Raw genomic sequence first — 12,713 nt, 5'->3', positions numbered from 1 at the left:
TCAATACACATTTGAAGTGGATCACTGCAAATGTTGGGGTTGATCAGCCAACCTCTACTCTTCCTTATTGCATTATATGAATGCAGTGTATCTTTTGGGTGTGCTGGGGAGAAACGGAACAAGTCAGGAATCATCACTGAGGTTATTTGGTGCTGCAGTCAGTGCAATTTGGTGCTTTGAAGAGGCTGCCTGCTCTTGCATCTGCCAGAGCTGCTGCATCTGATCCTTCTGGCACAGCATGAGGGAACCAAGACAGGGGAGTATGGAAAATGAGATATTTGGGTCTTGTGCTGCACCCTAATAGCAGTCTTTGTTGGCCAGATTGGTCACTGAGATGCTATTTTATTGCTCTGATAATGTAAAGTATCAGTAGACTCAGTCTAACAGAGTGCTCTGGCAGTTTTCCTTACTTTTGGTGTGTTAATGAATCTGCTCTTAGAATAAAATAAAATATTGCAGTTGGAAGGGACCTGCAAGGATCATCTAATCCAACAGCCTGACCACTTCAGAGCTGACCAAAAGTTACGGTGTATTGTTAAGGGCATTGTCCAAATTTCTTGAAGTTTTTTTGGGTTTTCTCCCCTCAAAAACTGATTGAAAACTTATATATAATTGCTGAGTATTTGCTAGCCAGCCAACTTGTTGGCACCCAGAAAAACTCAGTTCTCCAATAATTACATAAGCAGGAGATTGCTCCGGTTACATTTCATAACCCAGCACTGGGACAGTATGTGGGGAATATAAGAAAATAAAAGGCCATAAATTTGGGAACCTTTTGAGTCTGCATATCCAGCTGTTGGTGGGGTGGCAGAGCAGCACGTGTTCCCTGAGTGAGTGGGGATGGTGCCTTGGGAAGAGGCTGTTTTCAGCAGAGAGTTGGGAGGTGCCTTTGGCCTCTGCCAATTGCCATGTATGCTCTTGGGGGCATATTGATCCTGGGAAAGGCAGTTCTCCAGCCTGCAGATGTAGGCTGCATTTGTCAAGTCAATTAAATGTTCATTAGGGTGACTGCTGGGTACTCTGTTGTGAAAACAGGTGGGCAGGCTTCTTCTCAGCTTCTCTCAAGATTGGACCCTACTGTACCCACCATGCCTTAAAACAGAGCAACGATACAGCTACACAACCAAATGTTACCAGTGTTATGAGAACAATTCTTCCTTACTGGAAGTAGGGGAGGCGAGGATTTCTCATGGAGATCCAGTCTCTTAAATGTCACCTTTTAAACCATGATTAGACTTTGTTTGTGCACCTGTGATAGGCTGAACCATGATGTTTGGTCTGTAGCTGGTCTTCCACCATGCAGACCTAAATGTTCACAATGCAGTAAACTGGGTTTTGAAAACATTTAAATTGAGAGTAACCTCAAACTGGGAATGAGCCAATTGCTGTAAGCTATGCTGAGCAAGGGACCTCAACAGAGAGAGAAGAAAATGATCTAACCCTCTGCTACCAGCAGAAACGCAGTGTCCAGTAACAGGGAGGTGCCATGCCCAGTCATGGTGGCAGGGATGGGGGAAAGAGGACTATGTTTGCTTTTCCCAGAGTGAAAAGTGCTGAGTGGCTCCAGTGGTACTATGCTGAGTGGCTCCAGGACCTGTCCCTAGTGAGACAAGCAGGGAAGAACCAAGCTCTCCCCCTGCAAGACTCAGCTCCACAAACTCACTGGTACATTGAAGCAGTTCTGCTGGAGAGTAAGGATCTACCTTTACCCTAATAAAGGATCTTGTGGTACTGTTTTTGGAACATGTCTCCTGTATTGCAAATGTGTTTCTTAGTAGAGCATAAGCAAATGCAATATTTTAAGTAAATATGTATTTTTGTACTCAAAGGCCTTTTACATTGAATCTGACTGTGCATGAACTAACAAGCAACAAGGCATTAATTCCTATGGATGTAATAATGTTTCGAATTATGGCACTGGACTGTCTCACCTTATCACAGATTTCAAAAAGTTAAGAGGTCTAAGCTGTCCAATATGATAGCTGATCTCTGAACAATATGCATAGGCTTGGTCTTCAGCAATGAATGGCCAGGGAAAGCAGGGCATTGACTCTTGGGTATGTAATGGGATGCTGGGAAAAGTGCCTGATCCCAAGGGTATGTGTAGCAAGTGTAGCCAGAACTAAATGCACAGTATGCACCAGTAAACACTCAGATTGCCACCACCTGTGCCAGCCTTCATATCTCATGCCCGAAATGCCTCATGCTAAGCTTTCTCCTATTAGTTTGTTCTTTGAGCCCTGCTCACACAGGGGGCTTTTCTTTCTCTGTCAAGAACTCTATCGAGACCATTCACAGTGTCTAGGATATATATTTTTAGCAGTGCAATTAATTGTATGTTCAGCTCTCTTCCAAGTCTAAGAATGTTAAGATGTGGGATTGTGGAATATGTTCTCCCAGACAGCACATGTGCATCTGGAAGTGAGACAGGGATATGAGGCTGGGCTGTAGGTAACCTAAAAAACATTTTAAATGGAAGAGGAAAGGGCTGGGGTCTTAATTGCATGGTTATGTGTGCAGGCTAGAATTAAAGTCTTTTTTTCAGGTGACTTAGTAGTGCATGTCTGTGTTTCCATGTGTTATGGTATCTACTGCATCAAGCCTTGATGTGCAGGCGAGTTTCTTAGTTAATTACAGGGCTTTGGGTGTTGTGGAATACAACATTTCGTGATTTGATACTTTAAAGACTTGCACTCTGGCTGTGTGTGGTTTCCTCAGATACTTGGTTTAGATGTTTCTTCATTTCCCTGGGATGTGATGTTTAAGGGGAAACACTGCTTTTGAAAAGAGCTAAATATTCATTGTTTTGCAGTGCACAAAGTTTTGTCAGATGAAGTATCTGTTTGATTCATGTTAATCCAATGAAGGCTGTTAGGGTGTAGGTTTTACTGCAGAAAAAAGGAGATAAAGATGGACAGTTTGTATGTTCTTTACAGTGCTATTGTATCTGCTTTGGCAGGCATCCTTGTTTTCATAAGGTCAGATGATTAATCTTGTTATTTACTTCTTTCCTAGTTTTGAGTGTCTCTAATTAAGCTGATGCCCATTGATGTCTTACCATGATAATATGTGTTAGGTTATAAGGTAATGGTAGTTCTGAAAAATATAGCTGTGGCAGTGTTTAGGCATACTCAAAACAAATCACTGCACAGAAGCCTTCTGAAAGCTATCACACTGCTGCAGAGTCAGTAAAGTGAAGACAGTGAATCTGTAAATCATTGGTTAAAGATAATAGAGGATTTAGACTTTTGGCACTTCGGCATCTCGGAGAGCTCTGCTGTGTTTAAATTAATCTTACTGAATCGTGGCTGTAGCTCCTCCTGTTATGGCTGGGGCGAGCCAACAGAATGAGGACTGGGTGCAGAGGCAGCTGCCTGCAGTGGGAAGATGGCATCGTTAAATCATGGAATCCTTTAGATTGACCTTTAAGTTCATTGTGTCCAACCATTAACAAGCACTGCCAAATCCACCACTAAACCATGATGTTAGGTTTCCAACAAGATACATATTTGGCGAATTGGGAATCCTACTGGGGAAGATGAAAATGAAATGTCCCCCAGAGTCAACAACGTGGTGATTGCTCTTCTGTTCTCCCTAGACTAAACCCTGGGAGTTTTTTGCCTTCACTGGAGATTTCTAGAAATCGTGTCTTCCAGAAAGACTCATAGTGTGTCAAGTTGAATTGTGCAAGATGCTAAAAAAGCCCAGAAGTCCAAAATTCCTCTTCTACCATACCTTCTGTTTTTCTGCACAATTGCATATACACATTCACACTAGACAAGTACTTCGACAGTGAACAGCTTACTACTCAGAACTTCTAGTGAAAGCTCCTTGTCTCTTTGCAGTGCTAGTACTCTTGATTTTATATTTGATGTAACCAGACTGAGATGATCTCTCTGGGGCATTGGGACAGGGCTGTGCTAGAATTTTGTATGCTATTTGAAGGATCACCTGTGTAAAGCTACATAATTTGTGAACAGAGTGTTGTGTTGCATTGTGAAAGGTCACTGGGATACTTCAGTATTGTCATGTTTCCTTTCTTCAATGTTTCTTAACTTCTTTCCTCATTCTTACTTAATTCTTGCTTACGTCTTATCTTTGGGATGGCAGTGTAGGTATTTTTCATGTTGAGGTGTTAGGTGTAGACAGGTTAGGAGGCAGCAGTTGAAGTACTGTGTATTTCAAAGCTTCTGCCTTGGATAATGTGGGAGGATGAGGCTTGCAGGAGGAGTTGGATGACAATACAGGTGGAATATTGAGTGCAGGAGGTACCCTGGTTTAGGAGGAGTGTGTAACATGGAGCCGTGTTCATGCCATTGCTCTTCCATCATCTCTTTGTTTCTGTCCATCTTCCTGCTTATGCCCAAAAGGTTGATGGAGACTGAGGAGACATTTGGCATGGCATTATTCTCCTAGTTATCACTAGATTTGAAGGTCTGTCTCCTTGCAGTGCATATCCCAAGAAAGCAGGCTGTTAAGGGTCCTGCTAGCTCAGGATCTCTGCTTCAGAGACTTTCCTTCACAGCCCACTGCAGCAGGCTGTGGTCTTAGACTATATTGGCATCCTGCCCGCACATAGGTGACAGCTAAATGGAGGGCTCTTGGTGTGTTCTCTGTGTGTTTGGGTTGGGCTGCTGAATTAACAAAATAACCCATTTTCAGCGTGTGCCAGATGCTTTTAACTCCCATTGTGGGCAATAAGCTGCTCAGCTTGGAAGTCTTAAATGGAGTTTGATGTTCTTTGCAGATAATGGCTCTGCTGCATAATTATGATAGCACACAATTAAAAATGGCTCTATATCACTTTGGGTAGCTCCTGGAAATTCTATTTCCCTTAATAATTTTCAATAGTCTCAGGGTTTGTTTTTCCTGTGTTTGTCTTCCTGTAATATTGGCAAAAGATAGGAAGAAAATGAGCTGGGACATAAGAATCCCAGCAAAAACTTCAGAGGGAAGGTGAGAGGTGACTCATTAGCGGGTCTTTCATCTGGGTTCATGCTGGGGCATGAAGTCAGGGGTCAGGAAGTGAATGGGGATTCGTTCACAGCTGATGTCTTGTATAATATTTCAGAAGAATGCATTAATTGTCACAGCTTAGCCTGGGAGTTTGGGCAGAGGTGAGCAGCGGGCAGGCTGAGGAGGGGTTGGAGAGAAGTGGCATTTAAGTTTCCCTGGAGTGAGAAAGGGGCCAGAGCTGCTGGGGACAGGGCATGGCCTGCATCTGGCAACTCTGCTCATAGCTACTCCCCTGGGCCTGGGGGCGGAGAGACAGCCAGCATCTGCACTTCTGTTCATACCCAAATCCAACTCCAAAGGGGTTAGGGAAAAGAATGGCAAATGATAACTTACTCAAAACACAGAGTAGCCTGCAAGATATGTTTGTAGCCGTATTATTGTAATATATAAAATACATATATATGTATATATTTATTTATTTACTTTTAGTATTTTTTTCATTCTACTACATAGAAGCCTAATCTTAGATCTCATTGAATATTCTCCTTATTTGCCTTCTACTGTTCAAGCCATTTTGGTGCTGGAAGGAGCAATATGAAGCCCAAATGAAAAAAACAGCCCTAGTGTCGCTGTTCCGATAGAGGATCACAGTGATGCTCTGCCTGGTTTGACCCATGGGAGCCACAAGTCCAGTGTATGTCTTGGTAGCTCCTCAGGGAATGCTTGCAAAGGACAGGCTGGCTTTTGAGCAAGACCTCCTCTTTGAGTCTGGAGCTGGCACTTTTCCGAGGGTGGATGGATGGCAGAGGGAAAGCCTTCACTTACACCTCTAGGCAGGCCCTGAGGTATCCTTACAGGTATCCTGATCTCATTCCCAATCACTGCAGGTTTCATGATTACTTTCTTTCCACTCCCCTTCTGCATCTGTCTAGGGTAGTGTTCCTATGTGCAGGATACATCTTTTGTGATGAAGGCACAGTGGAAATAAAGAATCCAACATTTTTAAAGTGTCAAGCAGTCCTGTGCTTTTCTGATGCTTCCAAGCCACATTATTATAAACACTGCTGTGATCAGAAGGTAATGGCACAGACATTTCTGCCCTGTGGTTCTTGCCCATTTTGCCTGCCCACCTGAAGGGAGGAGGTGGCCCAGTGGACGTGGGAGCTGCCAACAGTCTTCAGCTCTTGAAATGTCTTTGTCATCCCAAGTTCTCCCATGAGTGTTAATGCAGACAGCAGGTGTTCAGATGATTGACAATCGTGTGTCCCATGTCACTGCGTCTGAGGGGATGCAGTTGTTTCAGACAAAGTGAAGAAGCTTGTCCTGAAGGGTTGTTTTGTGTTCTGGGAGCCAGCAGCACTCTAGATGCTGGCTTCAGCTGTTACAGGTTTGTGGTCTTAACAGAAGCAGGGGGAAAATTACACCCCCAACATTCACAGAAAGTAGTGGTATTTAAAATGCATCTTTTTCTTCCTGATTTTGTAGCTGTGCTAGAAAGTCATTACACGTGGGTTTATTTTTCCTTATCTCTTGGATTATCATTGGCTTCTTTCCTGCCTTCCTTCCTTCCTGGATGAATTTATCCAATGTTCTGATTGCAGCTCCTTTTTTTTTTTTTATCACCTCCTGTCTATGTGGCTTAAGATTCTGTATGTTTAACATAACTGAGCTGAGTATTTTGCAGCAACTGAGAGCAAAGATAATTTCCCCCTGATTGATGGGGTGGTTATGGTCAATATATTTGTAGTCTACTAGCTTTGGCTATGTGCTGTTTTGGTTACAGACCTGCCTTATTTTATTTTTCCTTGTATTTAGTTTCTTTTTTTTCCCTTGTATTTTGTTTTATTTTTGCAACTGAGCCATGTATTAATCTGACTTTGGAGACGGGAAACGAAGAGAACATTTCAGCTTTTAAGAAACTTCCACAGAGATACAGACAGCATTTTAAAATACAAAATAGGTATCAACACAGCTTTACATCAGAATGATGGTGATGTGTGATATAAAACAGTTTGGGTTATTTTAGTGCAAGTGTCTACATATACCAGCTGCTATAGCATGCTAATCAATTGTTGAAAAAAACCCCCTTTTAGGAGTTGTATGGACCTGGCTGCTTGCCTGAAGAGAGAAAGATGATTAATTTAAATACTAAGCACCAGTTGAGGTGATTAATTCTTAATGAAGTAAATGAAAAACTGATTTTGCTTGTATTCCCTGGAAGGTCCTTTCAAAAGCTTTGCTTTTCCAAAATTGTTTTTTGTCCCGTGTGTGTGGTACAGGATGTGACTTCGTTCACAGCAGGTAGGCTCATTAGTTGGCATTTCTAGTATAATATCCAGCTGTGGAAAGCTTATAAAATACTGGTATTTAGGTCATCTTAATTAGGCCTTGAAATAAAGATTTAAGATCAAGTGGAATAATTGCACATCCTTCATTGCGTCTGAGCTTCCTCAGTGAGAAGAGGGTGCGATTCCTGGGCAGTATGAACTGATATCAACAGAGTTGCTCCAAATCTGCCTCCCCAGTGCTCCTTTGACAGTGCTGGGAGTTGAAGTGATTAAAACTAATGATTCTGGGGAGAGGTGAAAGATGTGGCAGTTTTCAGCTGGGTTGGGGGGTGGGCTGGATATCCTTGCTCTCACTGCTGCTTGTGCCAGAACCTTTTATGTGTGCTTTCTTCCTTCCTAGATGGATGGGTTTATCCAGAGTCACGCTTGTATTATGCCCTAGTTGAGAGGGAGCTCAGGGATCAGTGTTCCTCTCCCAAGTTTGGGTGAACAAAGAGCTTCCCCCACTCCTTTGTGCTGGCTCACTTGCCATGTAAGGTACCCAAAATGCTGCAAAATCAGTACTGGTGAAAATCAGTGTGAGGTCTTTCATGCCAAGAGGAGGTGGCAGCAATTCCCATCCAGCCTATGTTGCATTTGAGGTTAGCAAGCAAAAATCAGGAGGCGGCATCCCCAGTGCCGGGTTTAAGAAGTTGGGACCAGCGAGGGAAGCCAGAGGACTCCAGCAGGCAACAACTGGATGAGCAGCTGGTGAAATGCAGTTGGGTGTGTTCCTGCCACCGCATGCCTCTGCCTTCATGACAGATGCACATGTAGGATCTTCAAACCCTGTCTGACAAACTGTCAGCAATGAGGCTGAGGATGGTGCATAACTTTGGGCAAGGAGACTCTTGGAAAAAGGTTTCAGTGGCAACTGGAATATGCACCTGGTGCTGTACAAGCACCTGGCATCTACAGGAAATACAGTGTGACTAATTTGATAAATTTAGTATGAAGAAGGTGGCAAGGTAGTACCGCTGTTTATCTCTCTTTGACTAACAACATGCCAAGTATGCTTTTGGTGTTGTAACACTACAAGATGGGAGCATGCCATTATTTGTGTTATTAAGCTAATGATGTATGAAGAGGTATTAAAAAGCCAGCAGCTGTTGTCTGCCACGTCATCTGCCAGTGGTGCTGGTAGTTGGAACCTACAGCTTTTGCTTACGGGTCAGTGAAACTGCAAGTGGAGGAGGAGCTCCTCCTGATCTGAATTTCTCCCAGTAAGAGCATTCCTGTGTCCTTTCTGACTGTGGATGGAGCTGAGGGAGCACCCATGGGTGCAGGAGACAGATATTTGGTCTCTTCTTCTTTGTCTATGCCAGCACATCCTGAAATGCAGACTTTTTTTCATAGCATTTTGAAGGTGTATCCTATCTTGCACCAGATCTTCTAAAAATCCTAGTTTAGACAAAGCCTGAGGGGATTTAGGTTTGCATATTTTATCTAAGAGGATTATGCTTCACACTTAGTTGATCTATAAATTGTTTGAGGGGTTTTCTGTGATTTTCTAAGTGAGAAAAAGCTGCATGCACATTCAAATTGTCCTGAAATGTATTGTCTATGGGTCAGTGATAGAAATCTGATGTTTGAATTAATGGCAAATGGAATCAATGAACCTCAGGGTTATTTTGAACTGAAAAACATTTCAGTAATCAGATTTGCAGCATGGCTGCCGGAACAGTTGTAGCAGCACAACTGGAGGGGCAAGGGAATTGCAGGAAGGATTAGAAACTGCTAACACTGGCATCAGAGTAGACAATTTACTGTGAAAATACAGCCCAGGAATAAATTAATGAGCACCTTTCCAAGCATATAGGAGTGCTCATAACATTCTGGAAATTCTGCTTGAAGATCAAGGGAGTAAGGCAGCTCAGTGGGAATTGGGCAAGAAATAGTGATAGTCTTTGAAGACTTTTATCACTGAAGTTCATACTCCGAAGTCACTGGTGAGGTGCTCCGTGCCTCAGCCATGGCCCCTGGGATTGATGGGTGCTGGCATTGCTCCTGCCAGCTGGGTGCTGGGGCACAGTGCCACGGCTCTGCTGGCTGTTGCAGCTGTTTTGATACCCATCGACGACGGAGTAGTTTCAATGATTGCCAGCTTGATTCTTCTTTATGTCCCTGCGGGTGGGCTGTATCTTACACATTCATTTATGGTATTTGTGGTGCTTTTTTGGAGGGCTGGGTGCAGTCCTTGTTTTGTGCTGCTGTCAGGGTGTTTGGAGGTTGTGCAGCAGCAATGGCTGCTAAACAAAGCCTGTATGGGGGCTTCTTCCCTGCCTGCTGCAGCAGCCAATGTAATGCTAAGAATTCCATAATTATTTCTCTGAAGGTGGAGGAAGGATGTGACTCAGACATAGGAAAATGGCTTAAAACAGAGCCTAGCTCACCTGTGCTGCTCACAGGGATGGTCAGAGCTTCTGTTTAAACTGCTATTTTATTACCAGTGTTGCTGGCACCATCATCTTTCATCTCACTTCAGACACTCCGCACAGGAGTGATGAGATGGACGTCATGGAGAAACAATTGGCACTTACTTGGTAGAAAGTGTGAGGGGCAAAGAGAAGTGTCCCCTGTGGCAGTGTGAAGGACAGGCAGTCTCTGTGGATCTATGTCTGCATTATTTTGTCAAAGCACTATACTTGTAGCATTGCCAGCTGTACTGCAGCACGCGTGGGACTGTGTTAGATGGGTGTTAAACCCTTGAAGGAAGGGAAACATGAACTGAGGAGGAGCTGTTGCGAAGCTGCAACTTCTGCTTTACTGTAGCAGCCTGCATGGAGTAAGTTTGCTTCTGGGTGGAATCAAATACACTAAGATAAGCAGAATGGAACAAAATTTATTAATATCCAAAGGTATGGCTTGGCTAGTGAAGGACAGTGTGTGATCTTTACTGAATAACAGCTCTGAGGACTTTCTCGTGCCCTCCAATCAGCACTGATTGTGTTCTGTTTTCTCTGCAGACGTCGGCTGATCTCCCAGCGATCTTCTCTGGAAACTCTGGAGGACATCGAGGAAAATGCCCCACTGAGGAGGTCATTTTATTTACTGTCTCTCTGGCTTCTTGTCTGTAAAGCACATGCATGGGCAGGCTTGCTCTCCCTCCTCATGTTGAAAAGTAGCTGGGTCTTCACATTGAGATATTCTTCATAGTGAGTAAAAGTGTTGAAACTTCACACGTCCTGCAAGGTGGTGGCTGATGTGAATTGCATGTTCCCTGACTTTAGGTCATTAAACAAAAAGGCCATATTTAAATGAAATGTCAGGAATTAAAATGTCAAATTTGATTAATAGAAAAGTGTAGTTGTCACCTATATGAATGACGATCCCCAAGTCAATAGTACCCTAACATCTGTGGTACATTTTAAAAGTATGTACAGATGGTTTAATATAGTAAGTTTTTGAAGGCTAGTATTTTTAATGGATTTTTACTGTTTATTCTCTCAGCACATTCAAACTTATTTTGGTTACCAGCATTACTGTCTGTGTGTTGGCTAGTAGGTTTGTGACTGCTGCCCCACTAATAAATCTGCCCCCATCCTTGTTATATTGGCAGCTTCAGTGAAGTTTGATTTCTGCATCTAAGAGACCACAGCTTCCTTCTCTGGGGACCACAGTAATTAGTCACTAGGCAATCCTCTGGGGTGATGGAAAATGGAGCAACTGCTTAACAGTTCAGAAACTGGCTGGTCAGTAATGTGACCAGTGCATGGAATGTTTCCAGGTCAGCTGTTTGGCAAGACAGCAGTCTAAGTCTGACTGCCTCTTTATCTTGGGACCTGTAATTCAGCTGGTTTATATTGGTGTTTAGCCTATAGCATGCAGATTGGCTGTGTCTCCCTACCTCAAAGCAAAGAACAGCAGAGGCTGTACCAATTGGCTTATTACCAAGTCTTGATTATTTTTACAAAGCTTACCATGCTTTGCTTACCAGCATGTTATGAATTGTTCCCATAAGTGATTCAAACATGTATAATTGGTAAAAGATATAAACAAAGTATGGTTTGCCAGGCAGTATTTTTACTTGCTAATTTGCAGAATTGGTGGTAGAATGTCTCTCTTGGTGGTATTTTCCTGTGAAGAAGCTAACAAGGCTAATTGCAATCAGAGGGTGAGGGAATCTCAAGGTCTTTACCAGCAGGAGGAAGGCAGAAGTGGCAGAGTGATGGGGTGCCCCTCTCGGGGTGTGCCCGTGCAGCCCGATGGTGTTTGGGTACAGCAGTGGGGACTGGCACAGTGGTCTGTGTTTTCAGTCCAACGTAACGATCTCTTGTGCTTGAGAAGCTGTAGAATTCTGCCTGTGCAGGGGAGAGGATGGGAAAATTGGTTAGGGAAGCTTAACACAGAGGGACTGTGCTGGTCCCGTGCACCAGCAGAGGATGCTGGTCCCGGAGGAGCCACGGAGGATGCAGCAGCCGCGGTTGCAGCCCTGGACTCATCTCCAGTGCCTGCGAGCTCTGCCTCGCCTCGCAATGAAGCAGCTCTGGATGAGACAGAGAACGCTTTCACATGCACTGTGGTTTCAGCTGATTAGAAAGAGCAAGGGTGGAAGGGTGGAAGGCAGGGGGAGGGGGGAGGATATTGCTCTCATCTCTCCTCCCTTTGGCAATTTCTTTCTGTAACTGCAATTTATAAAGCCCATTCAGATGTAAAATAGATTTAAGGCTTAATGTTTTGAAGAATTGTATTTTTTTTCCTGGAGTAGTTTCTTTTATTTTTAGTTGGTTTGTATACTGTCAGGAATGTGAAAAGCAATCTTTAGAGTTAAAATCAAATAGGAATTATCCTTCCAAATAGGAGATTTTAAATCTTTCTAAAATTAAAACAAGAAAGAACTTCCTTCAATGGCTCCTTTATCAATAGCTGAGGAGCATACAAAAGCGTGGGTGTTGGTGCGAGTGGGAAAAATTGCATACTTACTCGGTTTTGGTTTGGTTTAATTTTTTTTCTTCTGAAAGCTTGGGCTAAACTCTCATGGCAGATTACAGGAAGTTTTACTTTGCTGAGATTTTTTATGATTTTTTTTTTTTTTTGCATGAAGGGAGGGGGATGATGCCTTTTCTTATTATTATTTTAATTTTTTTTTTTGTTTGAACTGTCCCGTTTCCAGACTTATTGTCTTTATTGTTCTTGCTGATTCCTAACACAGGGTGACTTGAATCATTTGTCTCGTCTTTCCTTCCTGCTTTTGTGTAGACTTCTTGGCGGTACAGCAGGGAACTGAGAATTTTTTTTTCTTCTCCCTCCCCTCCCTTGCAACTGATTTATTTTTCAGATGTCGGACACTCTCAGGATCACCCAGACCAAAGAACTTTAAGAAGGTTCATTTTATCAAGAACATGCGGCAACACGATACCAGAAACGGCAGGTACTGTGTGCATGCAGAGGCTGCTTCTGCAGAGGCAGCCCATGGGGTGTGAGGGAAGG

At 43.3% G+C, this 12,713-nt stretch overlaps 1 protein-coding gene across 2 annotated transcripts in view; it reads left to right on the top strand.

Moving 5' to 3' along the window:
• CABLES1 (Cdk5 and Abl enzyme substrate 1) overlaps nucleotides 1–12,713 on the top strand; it is a 70,039-nt gene that overhangs the window by 22,595 nt on the left and 34,731 nt on the right. For both annotated transcript variants that reach the window (XM_017738289.1, XM_008636811.2), the window contains exons 2-3: nucleotides 10,250–10,321; nucleotides 12,562–12,654. In XM_017738289.1, the coding sequence (XP_017593778.1) occupies nucleotides 12,626–12,654 (29 nt within the window). In that variant the 5' untranslated portion in view covers nucleotides 10,250–10,321; nucleotides 12,562–12,625. The remainder of the gene's footprint in view (nucleotides 1–10,249; nucleotides 10,322–12,561; nucleotides 12,655–12,713) is intronic.

The sequence above is a fragment of the Corvus brachyrhynchos genome, unplaced genomic scaffold (assembly GCF_000691975.1).
Source record: "Corvus brachyrhynchos isolate BGI_N302 unplaced genomic scaffold, ASM69197v1 scaffold106, whole genome shotgun sequence".
NCBI lineage: Eukaryota > Metazoa > Chordata > Aves > Passeriformes > Corvidae > Corvus > Corvus brachyrhynchos.
The sequence above is the reverse complement of the archived record's forward strand: the minus strand, read 5'-3'. Positions and strand labels throughout refer to the sequence as shown.